The 23,672-nt window shown below is 41.7% G+C and overlaps 1 protein-coding gene across 7 annotated transcripts in view; it reads left to right on the forward strand.

Annotated features, from left to right (window-relative positions):
- The window catches only part of ASIP (agouti signaling protein), a 77,261-nt gene that overhangs the window by 28,299 nt on the left and 25,290 nt on the right, over window positions 1-23,672 (forward strand). For 2 of the 7 annotated variants that reach the window (XM_069548363.1, XM_069548366.1), the window contains exon 1: window positions 21,445-21,615. The exons of 1 other annotated variant lie outside the window; for it this stretch is intronic. Coding sequence is in view for 1 of the 6 variants with exons in the window: in XM_069548360.1 (XP_069404461.1) it covers window positions 22,722-22,943 (222 nt within the window). In the remaining 5 variants the exon portion in view is untranslated. Of the gene's footprint in view, window positions 1-1,021; window positions 1,158-1,778; window positions 2,009-10,229; window positions 10,381-21,444; window positions 21,616-22,655; window positions 22,944-23,672 lie in introns of those variants that run through there. 4 more of the 7 variants (XM_069548368.1, XM_069548364.1, XM_069548365.1 and 1 more) reach the window with 4 other exon arrangements.

Consider the following 23,672-nt stretch of genomic DNA (forward strand, 5'->3'; position numbering starts at 1 on the left):
TATTTTGTCTATCATGTTGAGTGATCTAGACTGTTTGGCATCTGCAATTTGTTCCCACAGTTCATGACCCAAAGAGGGGTTCCTTTATTCTGTCAGTCTGTCGTCTTCCAAGCAGCAAATCAGACAGCTAAGATTGGGAACAGCCAAAGAGTCAGTTAAAATATATAGCATGACTAGTTTTAAGGTAAAGGTGATTGCTTTCATTTCAGCTCATTGTGCTAATTGGCCCTACTGCAGTTTGTCTTCCAGAATTGTTGGAGCCAGCCCGCCAGTGAACACCATCAGTTTTCACTTTAATAAAACCATCAGTGAACCAGTCTTAGGCATTTAGGAGAATCTCTGCAAATCAAGTGCCCAAGTGAGCTAGTGAGGGGAGAAAGTTTTCACATAAAGTTGGCTTATCACTAAAGCCAGCCCAGCTATGCACTTGAATATACCATTTCCACTTGACTAGCAAGGCCTTTTGAATTTTCCCTGGTTGACTGTAGAGTTCTTGTTTACCCATCCAAAATGGGACTATCAGGCTGAAGAGTTACACAGCCTTGTGGGTCAGGCATTCAGCTTCAACAAGGGTTTAGTAGCAGGTTAACAGTTGCCTTTTTTTTTTTTTAATTTAAAGATTGTACTTGGTAGCTGCATCAGGCAGGTGGTGCTGTATACAAGGAAATGGCCTCTAACCTTTAACTCACGCTCTGATTTCCTTTTCCTTCTAGGAATCTCTATTGTTTCTGCTGGACCTCTTGTTCTCTGTTCAACCAAACCTGTAATGCCCTTCAGTTCAGTTCAGTTTAGTTCAGTCTCTCAGTTGTGTCCGACTCTTTGTGACCCCATGAATCACAGCACACCAGGCCTCCCTGTCCATCACCAACTCCCGGAGTTCACTCAGACTCACATCCATTGAGTCAGTGATACCATCCAGCCATCTCATCCTCCTTCCCCCAAAACTCACGTCCTCATTGCTGATGTTTAATTCAGCTTTGGGGACTCCTGACTCATTAGCTGTTGCCACACTGTCCTTTTACAGGGGCCCTGGGGCTTGCTGTCCATTGTCATCCCTTCCTTCTCCCATCCTGAGGAGAATGAGCAACCACTATTCAGGCACCATTTTTTGATGGTTTGTTTCAGTCCTTCCTCAAACTACTCAACTACATTAACAGGTAGGGCACTGGGAGACCATTTCCCCCCATCTCTTACCCACCACTTGTATAAGAGTATTCACTACCAGATCCCAAACAGTGTCCTTATAACCCCAGTCTTTGCCCATGGGGTCCAGATCCTTTGTCTTCCAAAGAGTCATATCTCTGTCAGGATCCCATCGTCAGAATTCTCAAGGCTGAGATGTGATTTTTATCCTACTTACCAGCTATGTAAGAAAAACCTCTAGTCTTCCTGAGTAGAGAAAAACTGAGTTCTTTCCTCTTGCCTTTCTCTCCTATGTGCCTTCTTTACTCTCATCTCACACTTCTGCCGCATTCACCACACTATGGACAGCATTTATGTGGGGCTCTTTCCCACACCAAGCAATTTTCTGCAACACCAACTTATTGTTCTACAAGTCAACTCAACTGTGACACTATCTGCCCAAAAAGAGCAGCATTTTCCACACATGAAGAGGTCAATGCCACAAAGTACACCCCGGTACACCACTTCAGACACTGTCAAGAGCTCAGATTTTCACCTGTTTTTCTGACCAACAAGGTTGGTCAGTTCCAACAACTTCCTGCTTGGGTTTGATTTGCCAGAGTGGCTCACAGAACTCTGTGAAAACTTACTTTTCACAGTTTATTAAAGGATATGACAAAGAAGTTTTCCAGTTTATTAAAGGATATGACAAAGGATACAGATGAACAGCCAAATGAAGAGCTACGTAGACTAAGGCTGGATCCAAGCACAGGAGCGCCAGTCCCTGTGGAGTTGGGGTGCTTCACCCTCCTGCTATGTGGATGTCTTCACCACCAGAAACTTCCCCAAACCCAGGCTATGGGGATTTTTATGGAGGCTTCCTTGTGTAAGTGTAATAAATTATTAACTGCCTTTCCAGCCCCTCTCCCCTCTCTGGAGAAGTGGGGATTGGGGGAGACTGAACATTTCAAGCATCTAGTAATGATTTAATCTTTCTAGTGATTAACCCTCATCCAGGGGCCAACCAGGAGCATGCCCAGTCACCTCATTAAAAAAAAAATAAAAGATGTTTCTAACACTCTTATCACTTCGGAATTTACAAGGGTTTTAGGAACCCTGTGTCAGAGACCATATATTAGAACAAGAGATGCTACTAGTGTTCTTTGTTGTTGTTCAGTTGCTAAGTCATGTCCAACTCTTTGTGACCTCATGGACTACAGCACACCAGGCTTCCCAGTCCTCCACTATCTCCCAGAATTTACTCACATTCATGTCCATTGAATCGGTGATGCTATCTAACCATCTCATCCTCTGCCACTCTCTTCTCCTTCTGCTTTCAGTCTTTCCCAGCATCAGGGTCCTTTCCAATGAGTCAGCTCTTTGCATCAGGTAGCCAAAGTACTGAAGCTTCAGCTTCAGCATCGATCCTTTCAATGAACATTTAGGATTGATTTCCTTTAGGATTGACTGATTTGATTTCCTTGCTGTCCAAGGGACTCTCAACAGTCTTCTCCAGCACCACAATTGAAAAGCTTCAATTCTTCAGCGCTCAGCCTTTTTTTATGGTCCAACTAGTGTTCTTATCACTTAGGAAATTATAAGGGTTTTAAGAACTCTGCACCAGGAAGTTGGGGAGGGGAGCATGCAGAGACCAATATAGATATTTTCTTTTATCTTACACAAACTAACATTAGCACATTGCTGGCAAGAGACTCAAGACTCCTGAGTCATTAACAGAGTACATTATTGATCACTGTATAGCAAACAACATGAAGCATGTTTACATTGGTTCTCATAAGTATTATGGTGGTCACAAGGGGGGCCCAGGTGGATGCCTAAGTGAAAATAAAAGCAAATTTCATTTGAGGTAATAGAAATGATAGCATGGAGCTTCTCTTCTTGTGGTATACTGTTTAAGGGAAAAGTCTTTGGAGTAAGATTAACTATTCCATCAATTTTATGGTTGTATAACTGTGAATGATTTTCTTCATCTTGCTAAACTCTAGTTTACCCATTATAAAATAATAGGACCTAGAATCATGAAGATTAAATGAGATAAAGCATGTAAAGTGCTCAGCACCACCTGGCACAGAGTAAGCTGTCAATTTATTTTTAGTTAACATGTTGTTACTATCTTGAGTTCAACAAGCAAATTGCCTAACATTTTTGTAAATCTCAAAGCACTATATTAAACACAGGATCTTCTTACATCTTAGAGAAAAGGCTATATTTACATAAGATCTTTTGGTGAATCAAAAGGAAAAAAATAGTTTTTCAGGAAATAGTTGAGAAAAAAATAAGGTCATATTCTGAGATTTCAGGTGGACATGAATTTTGAGAAGGACACTATTCAACACACTACATCCATAATTTCTGGTCAATGCTTTCAGTCGAAAACTTTTAACTAACCATAAATGCAATAAGATAGAGGAAGGGTAATTAAAGAGGCCCAGTTTTAGTTGTGACCATGCCACACAACAGTGTGTAACAATGGGTAAATCTCTTTATTTCTCTGGAACTCAGTTTTCTATTATATAAACTGAGAGGGTTGGACTAAACAGACTCATAACATCCCTCTCAGTTCTTAAATTTTGTGATTCTTAAATTATGAATTCATTCACTTCTTACTGGACATTAATTGAGCATCTCTGGGGTCAGGCCCTGCACTAGGACCTGGGGATATTGTGGCAAACAATGTATTAAGATGCCTTTCCTCATGGAGCTTACATTCTACAAGAGAAATACAGGCACTACATGCATTACACAAATAACTATAATTTTATTCACTCTAAGAAAGAAAAGTACAGGTTGCTGTGAGAGTATATACCGGTGAGCCCTAACCCAGTTTGGGTCTTCTCTGATGGCTCAGATGATAAAGAATCTGCCTGCAATGCAGGAGACCCAGTTTCGATCCCTGGGTCAGGAAGATCCCTTGGAGAAGGGAATGGCAACCCACTCCAGTATTCTTGCCTGGAGGATTCCATGGACAGAGGAGCCTGGTAGGCTACAGTCCGTGGGATCGAAAACAGTTGGACACAACTGAGCGACTAATGCGTGCACACACACACACACACACAATCCAGTTTAGGGGGTCAGAAGATGTATTAAGTAGGTAACAAAAAAAGCAACAGCCAGGCAAAATTATTTGAGACTAATACCATCTGGATTTAGAGAAGGCAGAGGAACCAGAGATCAAATTGCCAACATCCCTTGGATCATCGAAAAAGCAAGAGAGTTCCAGAAAAGCATTTCCTTCTGCTTTACTGACTATGTCAAAGCTTATGACTGTATGGATCACAACAAACTGTGAAAATTCTTAAAGAGATGAGAATACCAGACCACCTTACCTGCCTCCTGAGAAATCTGTATGCAGGTGAAGAAGCAACAATTAGAACCGGACATGAAACAACAGACTGGTTCCAAATTGGGAAAGGAGTATGTCAAGGCTATATATTATCACCCTGCCTATTTAACTTATATGCAGAGTACATTATGCGAAATGCCAGGCTGAATGAAGCACAAGCTGGAATCAAGATTTTCAGGAGAAATATCAATAACCTCAGATATGCAGATGACAGAAAGTGAAGAAGAACTAAAGAGCTTCTTGATGAGGGTGAAAGAGCAGAGTGAAAAAAGCTGGCTTAAAACTCAACATTCAAAAAACGAAGATCATGGCATCTGGTCCCATCACTTCATGGCAAATAGATGGGGAAACAGTGGAAACAGTGTCAGACTTTATTTTCTTGGGCTCCAGAATCACTGCAGATGGTGACTACAGCCATGAAATTAAGACACTTGCTTCTTGGAAGAAAAGCTATGACCAACCTAGACAGCATATTAAAACGCAGAGACATTACTTTGCCGACTAAAGTCCATTTAGTCAAAGCTATGGTTTTTCCAGTAGTCATGTATGGATGTGACAGTTGGGCCATAAAGAAAGCTGAACACTGAAGAATTGATGCTTTTGTACTGTGGTGCTGGAGAAGACTCTTGTGAGTCCCTCGGACTTGCAAGGAAATCAAACCAGTCAAACCTGAAGGAAATCAGTCCTGAATATTCATTGGAAGGACTGATGCTGAAGCTGAAACTCCAATACTTTGGCCACCTGATGCAAAGAACTGATTTGTTAAAAAAAGACCACGATGCTGGGAAAGATTGAGGACAGGAGGAGAAGGGGATGACAGAGGATGAGATGGTTGGATGGCATCACCAACCATCCAAGCTCCTTGGAGTTTGAGCAAGCTCCAGGAGTTGGTGATGGACAGGGAAACCTGGTGTGCTGCAGTCCATGGAATCACAAAGAGTCAGACATGACTGAGTGACTGAACTGAACTGAATACCCTCTCGTTGTGTAACTACTATAGGAATTGAAGCAGTAAAGAGTAGCTTTAAACCACAATGCCTTCTGGCATCTCCAATAAGTTCAAAAAGTTTGTAACCCATGAAACCCAGTGGTAGAATTTGCTCCTATTATTCATGGTTATATAACCCTGAATCTTTCAACAATTCATGAGCCAGTTAGTTCTGTAAAAACAAGGAAATGTCTGTGGTAGAAGTCTGTCAAATGGTCTGTGCCTCAAACAGATGGCTTTTCATTCCAGTTGTGACTGAGATGTCATAAAACCTTTCCCTAAAGATTTTCCTTCTTAACTGGAAATGAAAATTTTCTCTTTCTCCCAGTTTCAATCCAAACTCTCCTAAACCTGAGATTACAGAGACAACAAGGGAAGTTCCCCAAACTCTGTCCCATTGTTTCCTGGAGAAAATCAGACTGGGGTCTCTGTGGTGCCTCTGGAGTTCATAGAATGGCCATGGGAGCAGTGGGTAAAAATGAAGATATGTAGTTGGGACAGAACTGGGGTCTCTGAGAGGGAGAGAAGAGCAACACCACTTTAGCATTGGGAACTCTGGCCCTGACCTGCAGTCTGACTCCAGGATCACATAGAACACATTTCTTCACTGAAATATTTTCTTGACTCATCTTAGGAGAATAGGAGATGAGCTCCTTGAAATCAGGAGCAAAATCGTCTAGAATCTATAATGATCTATATTCTTGTTTTATCTTCTGTAACTTGTTTTGCCTACAGGATCACCACTAGGCTACACACCTATACAGCTTTTAACAACTACGTTTCCCTCTGTGTGGTATAAGGGAAATTTGAGAGGCAGTATATTGAAATAGTTCAAAACAAACCATTAAACTGCTCTGTGCCTCTGTCTTCTCAACTGTTAAATGAGAATAATTCCTAGTTTATAGTCATGGTGTGGGCTTCCCTGGTGGCTCAGATGGTAAAGAATCTGCCTGCAATGCAGGAGACCTTGGTTTGATCCCTGGGTTTGGAAGATTGCCTGGAGAAAGAAATGGCAACCCACTCTAGTATTCTTGCCTGGAGAATCCCATGGACAGAGGAACCTGTTGGGCTATAGTCCATGGGCTCAAAAAGAGTCAGATACGACTGAACGACTGAGACACACATAGTCATTGTGAGAGTTATCTGAGATAGGATAAAGTTCTTAGCACCATGGCTGGTACATGGTAAGAAATCACTATTTGGTAGCTGTTATTACTGCTGGGCTAGGCCATATCCATATCTTTCTAGAAAGTAAAAAAGCTAATAAGGATTATAAGATGGTAACCTGAGTCTTGGGTTGCTATTTATTATCACTTAGGCTGCCATTAACTAATTTCCCTTTCACTTTGAGGAATGTAAGAAAGGAGGGGTTTACAGAGTACTAAAGGATTAAGCTGGAGTAGGAAATGGCAACTCACTCCAGTATGCTTACCTGGAAAACTCCATGGACAGAGGAGCCTGGCAGGCTACAGTCAATGGGGTTGCAAAGAGTTGCCATGACTGAGTGACCGAGTACAAAGGATTAAGCAAAAGTTGCCAAAAGGATTGAATGATCATCTCAGTGATCAATTATCTGAATTGTCTCTCCAGTGCCCATGATACTTGACATAAAGTAGATGCTCAACAAATATTTTAATTTTGTGAAATTATTGAAATTGAGTGAACTAATATATGGAAGCTCATCAAGAACCTAGATGTTTACTTTATGTGATTTTACCTTCAGGAAAGTCAACCCTGTCCAAAAATTGCTAGTTCTTTACCTGCTCTCGTGTCAGAAACATTCTCAGTTAAGATCTGTTCTTTTAAGACTTTATATCATAAAAAGACTATTAAAGGTGCCTGAAGATGCCTCTTTCCAGAGAACCTTACAGAACTCCTTCATACTGCAAGCAAAAAGGAAAGGAAAGAAGGAAGAGAGGGAGGGACTTAAATAGTGCTGGGGATTTCTCCATTGTTGCACTTAATACTGCTATTATGAGTGTTAAGTGAGAGGGAAGAATCTGCTATTTACTCAGGCTCTCTCAATTCTTTTTGATGAGCTTCTTACCTAAACTAACTGAGTCTGATGATTAAAAAACCATGAGCCCTAAATGCAAACCAACTCTTTAATCTGGTGTTTAACTGAAGTTGTTTCAATCGCTAAGTCGTATCCAACTCTTTGAGATCCCATGGACTACAGCACCCCAGGCATTCCTGTCCCTCACCATTTCCCAGAGTTTGCTCAAACTCATGTCCATTGAGTCAGTGATGCCATCCAACCATCTCATCCTCTGTTGCCCCCTCTTACTGCCCTCATTCTTTCCCAGCATGAGGGTCTTTTCCAATGAGATAGCTCTTCACATCAGGTGGCCAAAATATTGTAGCTTCAGCTTCAGCATCAGACCTTCCAAGGAATATTCAGGGTTGATTTCCTTTAGGATTGACTTGTTTTATCTGCTTGCTCTCCAAGGGGCTCTCAAGAGTCTTCTCTAGCACCACTGTTTGAAAGCTATTCATTCTTCGGTGCTCAGCCTTCTTTATTGTCCAGCACTCACATCCGTTCATGACTACTGGAAAAACATAGCTCTGACTAGATGGACCTTTGTAGGCAAAGTGATGACTCTGCTTTTTACTATGCTGTCTAGGTTGGTCATAACTTCTCTTCCAAGGAGTAAGCATCTTTTAATTTCATGGCTGCAGTCACCATCTGATGTGATTTTGGAGCCCAAGAAAATAGTCTGTCACCATTTCCATTGTTCTCCCATCTTTTTACCATAAAGTAATGGGACTGGATGCCATGATCTTTGTTTTTTGAATGTTGAGTGTTAAGCCAGCTTTTTCAGTCTCCTCTTTCACCCTCATCAGGAGACTCTTTAGTTCTTCGTCACTTTCTGCCATTAGGGTGGTGTCATCTGCATATCTGAGGTTATTGACATTTCTCCCAACAATCTTGATTCCAGTTGGTGATTCATCCAGCCCGTTATTTCTCATGGTGTACTCTGCATTTTAAGTTAAATAAGCAGGGTGACAATATATAGCCTTGAAGTTCTCCTTTCCCAATTTTGAACCAACCTGTTGTTCCATGTCCAGTTCTACCTGCTGCTTCTTGACCTGCATAGAGGTTTCTCAAGAAGCAGGTAGGGTGATCTGGTATTCCAGTTTCTTTAAGAATTTTCCACAGTTTGTTGTGATCCATACAGTCAAAGGCTTTAACATAGTCAATGAAGCAGAAGTTTTTCTGGAATTCCCTTGCTTTTTCTATGATCCAACAGATGTTGGCAATTTGATCTCTGTCTCCTGTGCCTTTTCTAAACCCAGTTTGTACATCTGGAAGTTCTTGGTTCATGTATTGCTGAAGCCTAGTTTGAGGGATTTTGAGCATTGCCTTGCTAGTGTGTGATCTATGTGCAATTGTCTGGTAGTTTGAGCATTCTTTGGCATTGCCCTTCTTTGGGATTGGAACAAAAACTGACCTTTTCCAGGCCTGTGGTCATTGCTGAATTTTCCAAATTTGCTGAAGTAACAACAGTCTATTCTGACATTGGAGAAAAACTGGCTGTGTAAACTATATGAAGACAACACAGTATCTTGTTATGGGATTTCAAGGGCAATTTTGACTGTGTGCAATTTTTGCTATATAAACTGACTTTAAAATGTAACCCCTGGTATATGATATGCCTTCACTATATTCATTTTAATCTGCTGTCACTTCTGTGTGTGTGTGTGTGTCACATGTGTGTGCATTCTATGACTAAAGATGGAATGATAGCTAGTTTGTATTCTCAGTGGAAAAAGGATAATTAAGCAATTTGTGAATTATGTTCTAAATTTATATTAGCTTGTATTCTAATTCTTAAGCATTTAAATGAGATCTTCTGCCTTGATTATAATTTTTAGTAAATGAACTTCAGTTTTGACATTGTATTACATTTTTAGTTTTTCCATTCAAAAATTTTGATTGCACGCCTCCTAGTTAGCTGACATAAGGCTAGCTGTCACATATTATTTCCTTGGAAATCAATAACCACAAAAGCTTTTGTGAAAATCTGCTTCCTCCAAAGCCACTGAGGAGTGATGAAAGAACCAGATCATGAGTGAGGCAAGGTAAAGTCTGAAATCTGCAAACACAGAGAAGGAGACAGTGTAAATACGTGCTAAGGCAGAAGCGAGGTATGAAGGAGACTTTGTTGACACTGTAACATGTCTGGCAAAATGGTGCTTGGTGCATCTTTGGGAAATATTCTTTCTAGAGTTAAGTGCCAAAGAGTCCCTGGCATCAGAAAAAACAGCCTCTTCCATTGTTGTGTCTTAAATGATCTCTAAGCTGCTGGAGATCAAGGGGACACTCTCTAGGACAGGGGAAAAAAGAGCATTGCACCTAACGACTGCACAAAACATTCTCAAAGTACCCTTGGAATATTTATTTATGAAAACTGAACAAATGCTAGGCCATAAGGTGAGGCTAAACTTATTTTAAGTGGTTAGTATCAAACAGACCACATTCTGGAACTACAACGCAATTAGTTTAGAAACCAATAACAAAAATTTTAAAAACTTCACATATTTACAAAATGTAAAACTTAACTCACAGGCAGTTATAATGGAAACTAGAAAATACTTACAACTGAATGGTAGTAAAGCTACTATGCATCCAAATGGTGAGATGCAATCAACCACTGTTTAGAGGGCAATTCATATCCTTAAAGGGAAAAAAGGGAGCTTGCCTGATGGTTCAGCAGTAAAGAATCCACCTGCAATGTTTCGGGAAGATTCCATGGAGAAGGAAATGGCAACCCACTCCAGTTTGCTTGCCTGAAAAATCCCCTGCACAGAGGAGCCTGTCCAAAGTGTTACAAAGAGTTGGAGGACTGAGCAACTGAGGACACACACAAAGGAAAAAAAGGAAGAAAGTCTTTAAAGTAAAGAGGTAAGCATCCAGCATATGAAGTTAAGGGAAAAAAAAGCAGAATAAATTCTAAAAAGCAAAGGGAAGAAAAGCAGAAATTAATGAGAAAGAAAGCAAATATACACTGAAGAAGATGAACAAGGCCAAAATTTGGTGTTTTGGAAATGCCATTGATAAAATTAAGTAGACAAAAGAAAATATAAAAATAAACAATGTAACATTTTTTATAAATGATAAAAAATAAATAAATATTAGACCTTGATACTGGGAAAGATTGAGGGCAGTAGGAGAAGGGAACAACAGAGGCTGAGACAGACATGACTTTGAGCAAACTCTGGGAGATGGTGAAGGACCGGAAAGCCTGGCGTGCTGCAGTCAACGGGATCTCAAAGAGTTGGACATGACTGAGCGACTGAACGAGAACAAGTGAATGTAGAGGATGGGAGTATGGATAAAACAAGATTGTCCCCAGTGTGTACATTTTTGATGCTAGGCAAAGAGAATAAAAGGTTTAATACACTATTTTCTCTATTTTTTGCATGTGTTTTAAATTTTATTTATTTTATGCTGGATCTTCCTTGCTTTTGTGTGGGCTTTCTCTAGTTGCAGTGAGTGAGGGCTACTCGCCAGCTGTGGCGTGGGCGTCTCATTGCAGTGGCTCCTCTTGTTGCAGAGCACAGGCATTAGGGCTTTGGGGCTTCAGTAGTTGCAGTATGCAGGCTAGTAGATGTGGTGCATGGTCATAGTGGCTCCGAGGCATGTGGAATCTTCCCAGAGCAGGGATGGAACCAGTGTCCCCTGCATTGGCAGGCAGATTCCTATCCACCGAGCTACCAGAGAAGTCCTAGTTTTGCATATATTTAAAATTATCCACTATAAAAAGTTAAAGCGATTTTAATGTAAAAGGTAAAACTATAAAACTTTTAGAAGACAATATAGAAAAATATCTTTATGACCATGGGAAGGAAAAGATTAAGATTTCTTAAATATACAGAAAGAAAAATACGTTTTACTATATTAGACTTAAGAATTTATTCATCTAAAATACCATAAATAGAGTAAAGGGACAGGCCACAAATTGAAAGAAAATATTTGCAATACATATAACCGACAAAGGATTAGTACACAAAATACTTATGAGTCAATAAGAAAAAAACAATGAATGGAACGGTGAGGAGAAGACATGAACTGGAATTTAATAAAGAAGAAAATTCAAATGCCCATAAGAACATGAAGGGAATGCTCAATCTCTTTGGTAGTCAAAAAAATGTAAATTCACATTGTAATGAAGTACTGTTTTATACAGAATGGGCAAATTTTTTGAAGTAAAAAAATAACCAAAGGTAACATAATGGGGCAAGAACAGTTCATATTCACTCCTGACTGGAGTGTTAAATTGGTAAAATCATGGTAGAAAACAGTTTGGCATTATCTAATTAAGTTGAGCATGCATATATCTTTAGAACCAATCAGTTCCATTTCTAAGTGAGTATGTAGAGTAACCACTGTGTGTGCCAAGGAGACTTACTCAATAACACTCAGAGAAAAAAAATATTCAGAACCCCACTGTTATTAATTGTCCATACTGGGAGCAACTCACATGATCATCCCGGTAAAATATGGATAAATAAATTGTGGGATAGTCACACAATTGAACACCATATAGCACGAAAAGTAAACCACAACTTCACACATTAAAAGGTAAAACAAAAGAAGCAAGTCACATAAGCTAGGGAATCTATTTTATTTAAAATAGTTCAAAATCAGGCTAAATTAGACTATTTATTGTTTAGAGATTAAACCTAGACAATGTATTAAAAAGCAGAGACATTACTTTGCCAACAAAGGTCCGTATAGTCAAAACTATGGTTTTTCTAGTAGTCATGTATGAATGTGAGAGTTGGACCATAAAAAAGGCTGAGGACCGAAGAATTAATGCTTTTGAACTGTGGTGTTGGAGAAGACTCTTGGGAGTCCCTTGGACTACAAGGAGATCAAACCAGTCAATTCTAAAAGAAATCAATCTGAATATTCATTGGAGGGACTGATACTGAGGCTGCAGCTCCAATACTTTGGCCACCTGATGCAAAGAACTGACTCATTTTAAAAGACTCTGATGAGGGAGGAGGGAGGGGGGTTCAGGATGGGGAACACATATACACCTGTGGCGGATTCATGTTGATGTATGGCAAAACCAATACAATATTGTAAAGTAATTAACCTCCAAAAAATAAATAAATTTATATTAAAAAAAAAAAGACTCTGATGCTAGGAAAGATTGAAGGCAGGAGGAGAAGGGGATGACAGAGAATGAGATGGTTGGATGGCATCACCAACTCATTGGACATGAGTTTGAGTAAGCTCCAGAAGTTGGTAATGGACAGGGAAGCTTGGCATGCTGCGGTCCATGGGGTCTCAAAAGAGTCGGACATGACTGAGTGACTGAGCAACTGAGCAACAACTGATGTGGTAAAACATGAAAGCAAGCCAGGGGCATTATTCAGCTGACATTCAAGGCAATAATTTCCAGTCTCTGGAAGACTCTTAAAGAGTGGTGCTGAGTGCAGAAGAAGTGAGATTTCATTAAGGAAGATATTTTTGGATAGAAGGATTTGAAGCCTCTTAGATAGCACCCTGGTGGCTCAGACAGTAAAGAATTTGCCTATAATGAGGGAGACCTGGGTTCAGTCCCTGGGTCAGGAAGATCCCCTGGAGAAAGGAATGGCTACCCACTCCAGTACTCTTGCCTGGAGAATTCCATGGACAGGAATTCTAAGGAATTCTAAGGAGGGCTAAGGTGGGTTAATTTCTGGGTTCATCAGTCCATGGGGTTGAAAAGAGCCAGACGTGACTGAGCAACTAGCACGTTTAATTTTTTTCAAATAACACCAGAGGGAGTTAGGCTCTTGTCTCTGAAAGTGTGGTTCAGGCCCCACCTCTCAAAACCACTTTCTTTTTCTTTTTGTTTATGTAGACCATTTTTAAAGTCTTTATTGAATTTGTTACAGCACTGCTTCTGTTTTATGTTTGGGGTTTTTGGTCAAGAGGCTTGTGGGAACTTAGCTCCCTGACCAGGGATTGAACCCGTACATCCTGCATTGGAAGATGAAGTCTTAACCACTGGACTGCCAGGGAGGTCCCTCAAAGTCACTTTCTTCCAATCAGCAGAGATGCGTACAGCCCTGAGAGGCAGTTCTGCGCTCAGAAAAACTATTCTAATAAGTTCCAGATGTGATGCAGAAAGTGTGCCATCACCACTCCAGGCAAACCACATGACCCCCCTGCCCAGCTCACCCCACACAGGAAATTGAAACCTGAGCCCAATGGCCTATTCAGACTCTTTCCTGGAAATAGCATGTACTAGGTCAGTATTACAGAGTTTTTAGACATAGTTCACAAGCATCTTCTCATCAGATCATCACAACCCTGTGACATGCCCCTTGACCTTGGAAAACTTCCCAAATCCCACACTTCAAAGTACCTATATTATAGCACGGAAGTGAAGTGAAGTGAAAGTCACTCACTCAAGTCACTCACTCATGTCTGACTCTTTGCAACCCCATGGACTGTATTCTTCAGGCCAGAATACTGGAGTGGGTAGCCGTTCCCTTCTCCAGGGGATCTTCCCAACCAAGGGATCGAATCCAGGCCTCCCACATTGCAGGTGAATTCTTTACCAACTGAGCTACCAGAGCAGCCCATATTATAGCCCTGCTCACTATATTATAACCCTTTTATGAAAAGCAGCCAAAGGGCTCTTGAGAGGTCAGTTACTCAACTTTACCCAATGTGGGAAAACCCTGTGGGTCTGCAAAACTAACAAAAATGTCAATATTCTTGGAAAGAGATCTTAATTATCTGTACTTGGAATTCATTAGAAGCTATTCATCAGACCTAGCCAACTTTTAAAAATAATAAATTTTTAAATTTAAAAATATTAAAAAGCAGAGACATTACTTTGCCAACAAAGGTCCGTCTAGTCAAGGCTATGGTTTTTCCATTGGTCATGTATGGATGTGAGAGTTGGACTGTGAAGAAGGCTGAGCGCTGAAGAATTGATGCTTTTGAACTGTGGTGTTGGAGAAGATTCCTGAGAGTCCCTTGGACTGCAAGAAGATCCAACCAGTCCATCCTAAAGGAGATCAGTCCTGGGTGTTCATTGGAAGGACTGATGCTGAAGCAGAAACTCCAATACTTTGGCCACCTCATGCGAAGAGTTGACTCATTGGAAAAGACCCTGATGCTGGGAGAGATTGGGGGCAGAAGGAGAAAGGGGATGACAGAGGATGAGATGGCTGGATGGCATCACTGACTCGATGGACGTGAGTTTGGGTAAACTCTGGGAGTTGGTGATGGACAGGGAGGCCTGGTGTGCTGCGATTCATGGGGTCGCAAAGAGTTGGACACAACTGAGTGACTGAACTGAACTGAGCCAACTTTGAGAAACAGGAAGTTAACATTAAGCAGCTATTATGTACCTGGCACTTCGTTTGGAGCTGTTTATGGGTTGTTGTTGGTTAGTCACTAAGTTGTTTCCGACTCTTGTGACCCCATGAACTGTAACCTGCCAGGCTCCTCTGTCCATGTGTTTTCCCAGGCTAGAATAGCAGAGTGGGTTGCCATTTCCTCTTCTGGAGGATCTTCCTGTCCTGAGAATTGAACCCATGTCTGCTGCATTGGCAGGCGGACTCTACCCTGAGCCACCATGGAAGTCCTCTTTATGGGTACTTAATAAATGTGAAAGAGGAGAGTGAAAAAGTTGGCTTAAAGCTCAACATTCAGAAAACAAAGATCATGGCATCCGGTCCCATCACTTCATGGGAAACAGATGGGGAAACAGTGGAAACAGTGTCAGACTTTATTTTGGGGGGCTCCAAAATCACTGCAGATGGTGACTGCAGCCATGAAATTAAAAGACGCTTACTCCTTGGAAGAAAAGTTATCACCAACCTAGATAGCATATTCAAAAGCAGAGACATTACTTTGCCTACTAAGGTCCGTCTAGTCAAGGCTATGGTTTTTCCAGTGGTCATGTATGGATGTGAGAGTTGACTGTGAAGAAGGCTGAGCGCTGAAGAATTGATGCTTTTGAACTGTGGTGTTGGAGAAGACTCTTGAGAGTCCCTTGGACTGCAAGAAGATCCAACCAGTCCATCCTAAAGGAGATTAGGCCTGGGTGTTCTTTGGAAGGACCGATGCTAAAGCTGAAACTCCAATACTTTGGCCACCTCATGCGAAGAGTTGACTCATTGGAAAAGACCCTGATGCTGGGAGAGATTGGGGGCAGAAGGAGAAAGGGGATGACAGAGGATGAGATGGCTGGATGGCATCACTGACTCGATGGACGTGAGTTTGGGTAAACTCTGGGAGTTGGTGATGGACAGGGAGGCCTTGTGTGCTGCAATTCATGGGGTCGCAAAGAGTTGGACACAACTGAGTGACTGAACTGAACTGAGCCAACTTTGAGAAACAGGAAGTTAACATTAAGCAGCTATTATGTACCTGGCACTTCGTTTGGAGCTGTTTATGGGTTGTTGTTGGTTAGTCACTAAGTTGTTTCCGACTCTTGTGACCCCATGAACTGTAACCTGCCAGGCTCCTCTGTCCATGTGTTTTCCCAGGCTAGAATAGCGGAGTGGGTTGCCATTTCCTCTTCTGGAGGATCTTCCTGTCCTGAGAATTGAACCCATGTCTGCTGCATTGGCAGGCGGACTCTACCCTGAGCCACCATGGAAGTCCTCTTTATGGGTACTTAATAAATGTGAAAGAGGAGAGTGAAAAAGTTGGCTTAAAGCTCAACATTCAGAAAACAAAGATCATGGCATCCGGTCCCATCACTTCATGGGAAACAGATGAGGAAACAGTGGAAACAGTGTCAGACTTTATTTTGGGGGGCTCCAAAATCACTGCAGATGGTGACTGCAGCCATGAAATTAAAAGACGCTTACTCCTTGGAAGAAAAGTTATCACCAACCTAGATAGCATATTCAAAAGCAGAGACATTACTTTGCCTACTAAGGTCCGTCTAGTCAAGGCTATGGTTTTTCCAGTGGTCATGTATGGATGTGAGAGTTGACTGTGAAGAAGGCTGAGCGCTGAAGAATTGATGCTTTTGAACTGTGGTGTTGGAGAAGACTCTTGAGAGTCCCTTGGACTGCAAGAAGATCCAACCAGTCCATCCTAAAGGAGATTAGGCCTGGGTGTTCTTTGGAAGGACCGATGCTAAAGCTGAAACTCCAATACTTTGGCCACCTCATGCGAAGAGTTGTCTCATTGGAAAAGACTCTGATGCTGGGAGGGATTGGGGGCAGGAGGAGAAGGGGATGACCCAGGATGAGATGGCTGGATGGCATCACTGACTCAATGGACGTGAGTCTGAGTGAACTCTGGGAGATGGTGATGGGCAGGGAGGCCTGGCGTGCTGTGATTCACGGGGTCGCAAAGAGTCGGACACAACTGAGAGACTGAACTGAACTGAACTGAACTGAACTGAACTGAATAAGTGTTTGTCAAATGAATGAATTTCTCACAACAACACTGTGAGATAACGACCTTTCAGATGAGGGATTCAGAGGTTTAGGTTCAAAATTACACAGCTAGCTAATAAATCACAGAGCTCGATATCAAACCCAGGTTTTCTGGCATATGCTCTTTTCTTTCAACATCAGTTCAGTTCAGTTCAGTTGCTCAGTCATGTCCAACTCTTTGCGACCCCGTGGACTGCAGCACACTAGGCCTCCCTGTCCATCACCAACTCCCAGAGTTTATTCAAACTCATGTCCATTGAGTCAGTGATGCCATCCCACCATCTCATCCTCTGTCATCCCCGTCTCCTCGTGCCCTCAATCTTTCCCAGCATCAGGGTCTTTTCAAATGAGTCAGCTCTTCGCATCAGATGGCCGAAGGACTGGAGTTTCAGCTTTAATATCAGTCTTTCCAATGAATATTCAGGACTGATGTCTTTTAGGATGGATTGGTTGGATCTCCTTGCAATCCAAGGGACTCTCAAGAGTCTTCTCCAACACCACAGTTCAAAAGCATCAATTCTTTGGTGCTCAGCCTTCTTTATAGTCCAACACTCACATCCACACATAACTGCTGGAAAAACCATAGCCTTGACTAGACGGACCTTTGTTGGCAAAGTAATGTCTCTGCTTTTCAATATGCTATCTAGGTTGGTCATAACTTTCCTTCCAAGGAGTAAGCATCTTTTAATTTCATGGCTGCAGTCACCATCTGCAGTGATTTTGGAGCCCCCCAAAATGAAGTCAGCTACTGTTTCCACTGTTTCCCCATCTATTTCCCATGAAGTGACTGGACCAGATGCCATGATCTTCGTTTTCTGAATGTTGAGCTTTAAGCCAACTTTTTCACTCTCCTCTTTCACCCTCATCAAGAGGCTGTTTGGTTCCTCTTCACTTTCTGCCATAAGGTTGGTGTTATCTGCATATCTGAGGTTATTGATATTTTTCCTTGCAATCTTGATTCCAGCTTGTGCTTCCTCCGGCCCAGCGTTTCTCATGATGTACTCTGCATATAAGTTAAATAAGCAGGGTGACAATATACAGCCTTGACGTACTCCTTTTCCTATTTGGAACCAGTCTGTTGTTCCATGTCCAGTTCTAACTGTTGCTTCCTGACCTGCATACAGATTTCTCAAGAGGCAGGTCAGGTGGTCTGGTATTCCCATCTCTTTAAGAGTTTTTCAGTTTATTATGATCCAGGCAGTCAAAGGCTTTGGTATAGTCAATAAAGCAGAAATAGATGTTTTTCTGGAACTCCCTTGCTTTTTCAATGATCCAGCAGATGTTGGCAATTTGATCTCTGGTTCCTCCGCCTTTTCTAAAACCAGCTTGGACATCTGGAAGTTCACAGTCCATGTATTGCTGAAGCCTGGCTTGGAGAATTTTGAGCATTACTTTACTAGTGTGTGAGATGAGTCAATTGCGCAGTAGTTTGAACATTCTTTGGCATTGTCTTTCTTTGAGATCGGAATGAAAACTGACCTTTTCCAGTCCTATAGCCACTGCTGAGTTTGCCAAAGTTGCTGGCATATTGAGTGCAGCACTTTCATAGCATCATCTTTTAGGATTTGAAATAGGTCAACTGGAATTCCATCACCTCCAACTAGCTTTGTTCGTAGTGATGCTTTCTAAGGCCCACTTGACTTCACATTCCAGGATGTCTGGCTCTAGGTGAGTGATCACACCATTGTGGTTATCTGGGTCATGAAGATCTCTTTCGTACAGTTCTTCTGTGTATTCTTGCCACCTCTTCTTAATATCTTCTGCTTCTGTTAGGTCCATACCATTTCTGCCATTTATTGTGCCCATCTTTCAACATACCCCACTGCTTTTGAAGAGTTGGAATCATACAGAGAGAAAATAGAATGTTTCCTCTTGAAAAGAATGTTCATAGCTTGTAGTCAGAATCAAGAATCATAGTATTTCCAAATGGTCTTAAATATTTATTAGTATATGTACTAATAAGTTTTTCACTTACTATATACACAGTGCATTACACACATAGTAATTATCTATACTTCTAAAGATTTAATTATCTACATAGATAAATCTCAAGTAATAATAGCAAACACATAGTGCTTACTATATGCACTGTGTATATAGTAAGAGCTTTACATATTTTAACTTATTTAATTCTCACAGAAGGCCTATGAGGTTTGTACAGTTACTATCCCTATTTTTCATATCGGAAACTGAGGTTCAGAGAGGTTAAGCAACCTACCCAAGATCACAGAGACAGCATGGTAGAAAGATGATAGGAGCCCAGGCTATCTGCCCTGGAATCTTAGTGTTTGACCATCAGGCTATACTACTTCTCAGTAGTATGATATTGCTGAAAATCAAGATGTAGGATACATATAGTAGAAACCATTTATGTAAATGTTTAAAACCCTCAAAACATTTCTGTGGGTTTTTTTTTTGTTGTTGTTGTCTTTTTTACAAAATCGTGTATCTAGAAGTATAAAAATATTCATGAGACTGGTACTCACCAACTCAGGCTGGATTGTGTTTACCTCTGGGAGAAGAAGGAGAAATGAATGGGGAGCCATATTATAACATTCTATTTCTTTGTTTAAAACTCTGAAGCAAATGGGGGTTAACACATGGTTGATTATGGGTTTCCCAGGTGGCTCAGTGGTAAAGAATCCTTGTTTGATCCCTACATTGGGAATATTCCCTGGAGGAGGGCATGGCAACCCACTCCAGTATTCTTGACTGGGAAATCCCATGGACAGAGGAGCCTGGCTGTCTACAGTCCGTGGGGTCACAAAGAATTGGCTACAACTTAGCAACTGAGCATGCTTGTGGGTGAATTTAACAGTTTATGTGACTTGTCCAAAGTCACATAAAAGTAACAATTTTTTTTTTTTGGCTTCACTAGACCAACCAGTCCATTCTAAAGGAGATCAGTCCTGGGTGTTCTTTGGAAGGAATGATGCTAAAGCTGAAACTCCAGTACTTTGGCCACCTCATGCGAAGAGTTGACTCATTGGAAAAGACTCTGATGCTGGGAGAGATTGGGGGCAGAAGAAGGGGATGACAGAGGATGAGATGGCTGGATGGCATCACCAACTCGATGGACATGAGTTTGAGTGAACTCTGGGAGTTGGTGATGGACAGGGAGGTCTGGCGTGCTGCAATTCATGGGGTCGCAAAGAGTCAGACACAACTGAGCAACTGAACTGAACTGAACTGAGGTCTTTGTTGTGGCCCATGGGCTTTCTCTAGCTGTAGCACACTGGGGCTTCTCTGTCTGTGGCACACGGGCTTCTTGTTGCTGTGCTAATGTTGTTGTTGTTGTTGTGGAGCATGGACTCTAGAGCATGCAAGCTCTCCAGTTGAGGCACACAGGCTTCATTGCCCTGCTGTGGGATCTTAGTTCCCTGACCAGGGATCTAACCTGTATTCCCTGCACTGGAAGGCGGATTCTTAACCACTGGCCCATACAGTAAGTCCCAAGGTGGAATTTTTTTTAATAGATCACTGAGTCTCATTCTCCCATTTAGGATTTGAGAACAGTCTGTATAGATTAGGAAACCAACCAGATAGTAATCTGTTCAAGGGCCTACTGCAAGTCAGTGGCAGAAAACAAGTCCCTAGACTTCAGAGCACTTTTCACTCTCACCACCACCCTTTCCTATATCCTGCCATTCTTTCCTACATCCTACATTCTGTTTTACCTCCTGATTTACCCCCAAAGTTTCATTTTTTTTTTTCTTCCTGCTGGACAGCTTGTATTTGTCCTGTTGGTTAATTTCTTTTAAAGAAATAATTTTTTATTGCTCACTTATATTCCATTGCTCCATATTCAAATAGGATTATATTTTAGAGTCATAGGGCTTCCCTTGTGGCTCAGCTGGTGAAGAATCCGCCTGCAATATGAGAGACCTGGGTTCGGAAGATCCCCTGGAGAAGGGAACAGCTATCCACTCCAGTATTCTGGCTTGGAGAATTTCATGGCTAGTCAAGGCTATGGTTTTTCCTGTGGTCATGTATGGATGTGAGAGTTGGACTGTGAAGAAGGCTGAGCGCTGAAGAATTTATGTGTTTGAACTGTGGTGTTGGAGAAGACTCTTGAGGGTCCCTTGGACTGCAAGGAGATCCAACCAGTCCATTCTAAAGGAGATCAGCCCTGGGATTTCTTTGGAAGGAATGATGCTAAAGCTGAAGCGCCAGTACTTTGGACACCTCATGAGAAGAGTTGACTCATTGGAATAGACTGATGCTGGGAGGGATTGGGGGCAGGAGGAGAAGGGGACAACAGAGGATGAGATGGCTGGATGGCATCACCGACTTGATGGACATGAGTTTGGGTGAACTCGGGGAGTTGGTGATGGACAGGGAGGCCTGGCGTGCTGCAGTTCATGGGGTTGCAAAGAGTTGGACACAACTGAGCGATTGAACTGAACTGATAGTCCATGGGGTTGCAAAGAGTTGAACATGATTGACCTACTTTCACTTTTACTTTAGAGTCATAAGGCCCAATCAGCACCAGAGTCAAGCCTTTAGGAATTTTATGCCTTTTCTCCTTTTTAACTCCTTCTTCTTATTTTTTTCCCTTAGCTCTATCTTCCAAGTCCCATCATCTAGTAGCCAGCAGACTCAAGATGTTGTCTCCTCCCAATTTCGTATTTGAACTCTTGATTTATCTGAAGAGCTTACTTGGTGGGTCATACAATGAATGAAAATTTAGAAAACCATCTCATTTGTGGAGTGCCCCACAGTTTTCAAGGTGTCTACATGGTTTCATTTGATCTTTTTGGCCCAGGGTGGGGAGCAGATGAGATAGCGGGTTCAGACAGTTTCTATGACTTACCCAAGATTGCAGAAAGAAAGTAACAAAACCTGAACAGAATCCACATCTTCTGACTGTATTCACTTCTCTTTCCAATTGTCCCTGTATCCATAAACCACGAAAAAGAAGTTGGTCCCTACAAATAAGGATAAATCAATGAAGGACTAGGGATCATCACTGCCTATCACATTCTTTCACCACCATCACCAGCAAAACAGATAATACTTGCTGCATGGCCTTATATTAAGCTGCTCTTCTCTGCAGAACTTCAAAACTTCACATCACCCAGGGGTCATAAGTTGTGACCTTGTAAATTCCAGTTTGTTCAAATAAAGCTCAAGTGAGCAAGAAGAGGAAAACCACAGACTAATCACTTATCATGTCAGCAGAAGGGCAACCCTTCAACTGTTGAAATTTATGTAGAAATTTTTAAAATTATGAGACCAACATTGAAAGTTCCCAAAGAGATTTTACTAATAAAGCAGGCTGCTGTTGCTGCTGCTGCTGTTAAGTTGCTTCAGTTGTATTGGACTCTGTGCGACCCCATAGACAGCAGCCTACCAGGCTCCCCCATCCCTGGGATTCTCCAGGCAAGAACACTGGAGTGGGTTTCCATTTCCTTCTCCAATGCATGAAAGTGAAAAGTGAAAGTGAAGTCGCTCAGTCGTGTCCAACTCTTCGAGACCCCATGGACTGCAGCCTACCAGGCTCCTCCAACCATGGGATTTTCCAGGCAAGTGTACTGAAGTGGGGTGCCATTGCCTTCTCCGAATAAAGCAGGCTAGGCCTCAGCAATATGCCTACCTAGAGTTTAACTTCTCCACTGAGTGCTCCTTAGCCCACCCAGAATTTCTGAAAGAAGCTAAATTAAACCCTTCTTTGGCAGGATGTGTTTTTCCAGGTTAACTCATTAGGGCAAAGTTCCATTCTCTCTCCTGGGATTGATTCTGAATTAAAATCTCATTAAATCCTGCCCATGGGTATCCTCAGTGCAGCCACTTCCTTTCCAACCCTTTACACCCTCAGTGTCAACACCAATTCTAATGCTGGAGAGAAACGTAGGGAGACCAGACCACAAGGCTTGCGGCCATCAGAATGAGTATGAAGGCAGTCTTCACTTGGCTGAAGGCAGAAATGCAATGAGGAAGCCAGCTACTGGGAGTTCCTGGGGTCTTTTAAAAATCTCACAGCAACACATCTTGCCTCTGCTGCATAAGGACAGGGAAGACGCTCAGCTCTGGCTTCCCTTAGAGATAAAAGACACTGTAAGTAGGAAAAAAATTTTTTTCTTTTCTTCTGCTGCCTACAGAGATCCTATCTCCTCCTCTGTGTTTAAGTTTCGAATGGCTAGAGAGCCCCTCTAGCCATAAGCACTGCCCTTTACTTTTTGTACTTTTGTAAAAAAAAAAAAAGCAAACCTGCTCTGCTGTTCCATTTTCTGCTGCTTTTCTGATGATGAAACATTTTTTTCTTTGCATTGTGGATCAGTGAGACTCTTCCTGCCTGTGAGATGGAGTGAAGTTTAAAATAATTTTTGCAGTAGGGTTGTTTTCTTGTTCTTGTCCTTGAAATGAGGGTTGAGCTAGCCCCAGCCTGCTCTGTTACAAGGTGAGAACCAGATTCCTTTGGCCTCCACTTTTTGAGGGGAAGCATTATCAATTTAAATATGCTTTCAGGGAGAAGGGTGGGTGATAAAGCTACGGTTACTTTTGAAAGTTTAAAGAATTTTGTGGATCATCCTTCATTTCTTCATTTTCAGAAAAGCTAAACAGATTTATTTTTTTCACTTGTGGATCAGAGTAGTTTAGCACAAAGAAAGCAGTCTACCTTTTGTGGGCTAGTAGCTTCTTATTACTCTATACCCTGCTTTTTCCACTATCTAGCAGCAAAAGAAAAAAATTACTTAGAAAGACATACTTTAAAATCTCAGCCCTGATGCCAGAATCACATTTTAGTGCTTCTTTAATGTCTTCAGGAAGTCACCAGTAGTATCA

The sequence above is a fragment of the Ovis canadensis genome, chromosome 13 (assembly GCF_042477335.2).
Source record: "Ovis canadensis isolate MfBH-ARS-UI-01 breed Bighorn chromosome 13, ARS-UI_OviCan_v2, whole genome shotgun sequence".
NCBI lineage: Eukaryota > Metazoa > Chordata > Mammalia > Artiodactyla > Bovidae > Ovis > Ovis canadensis.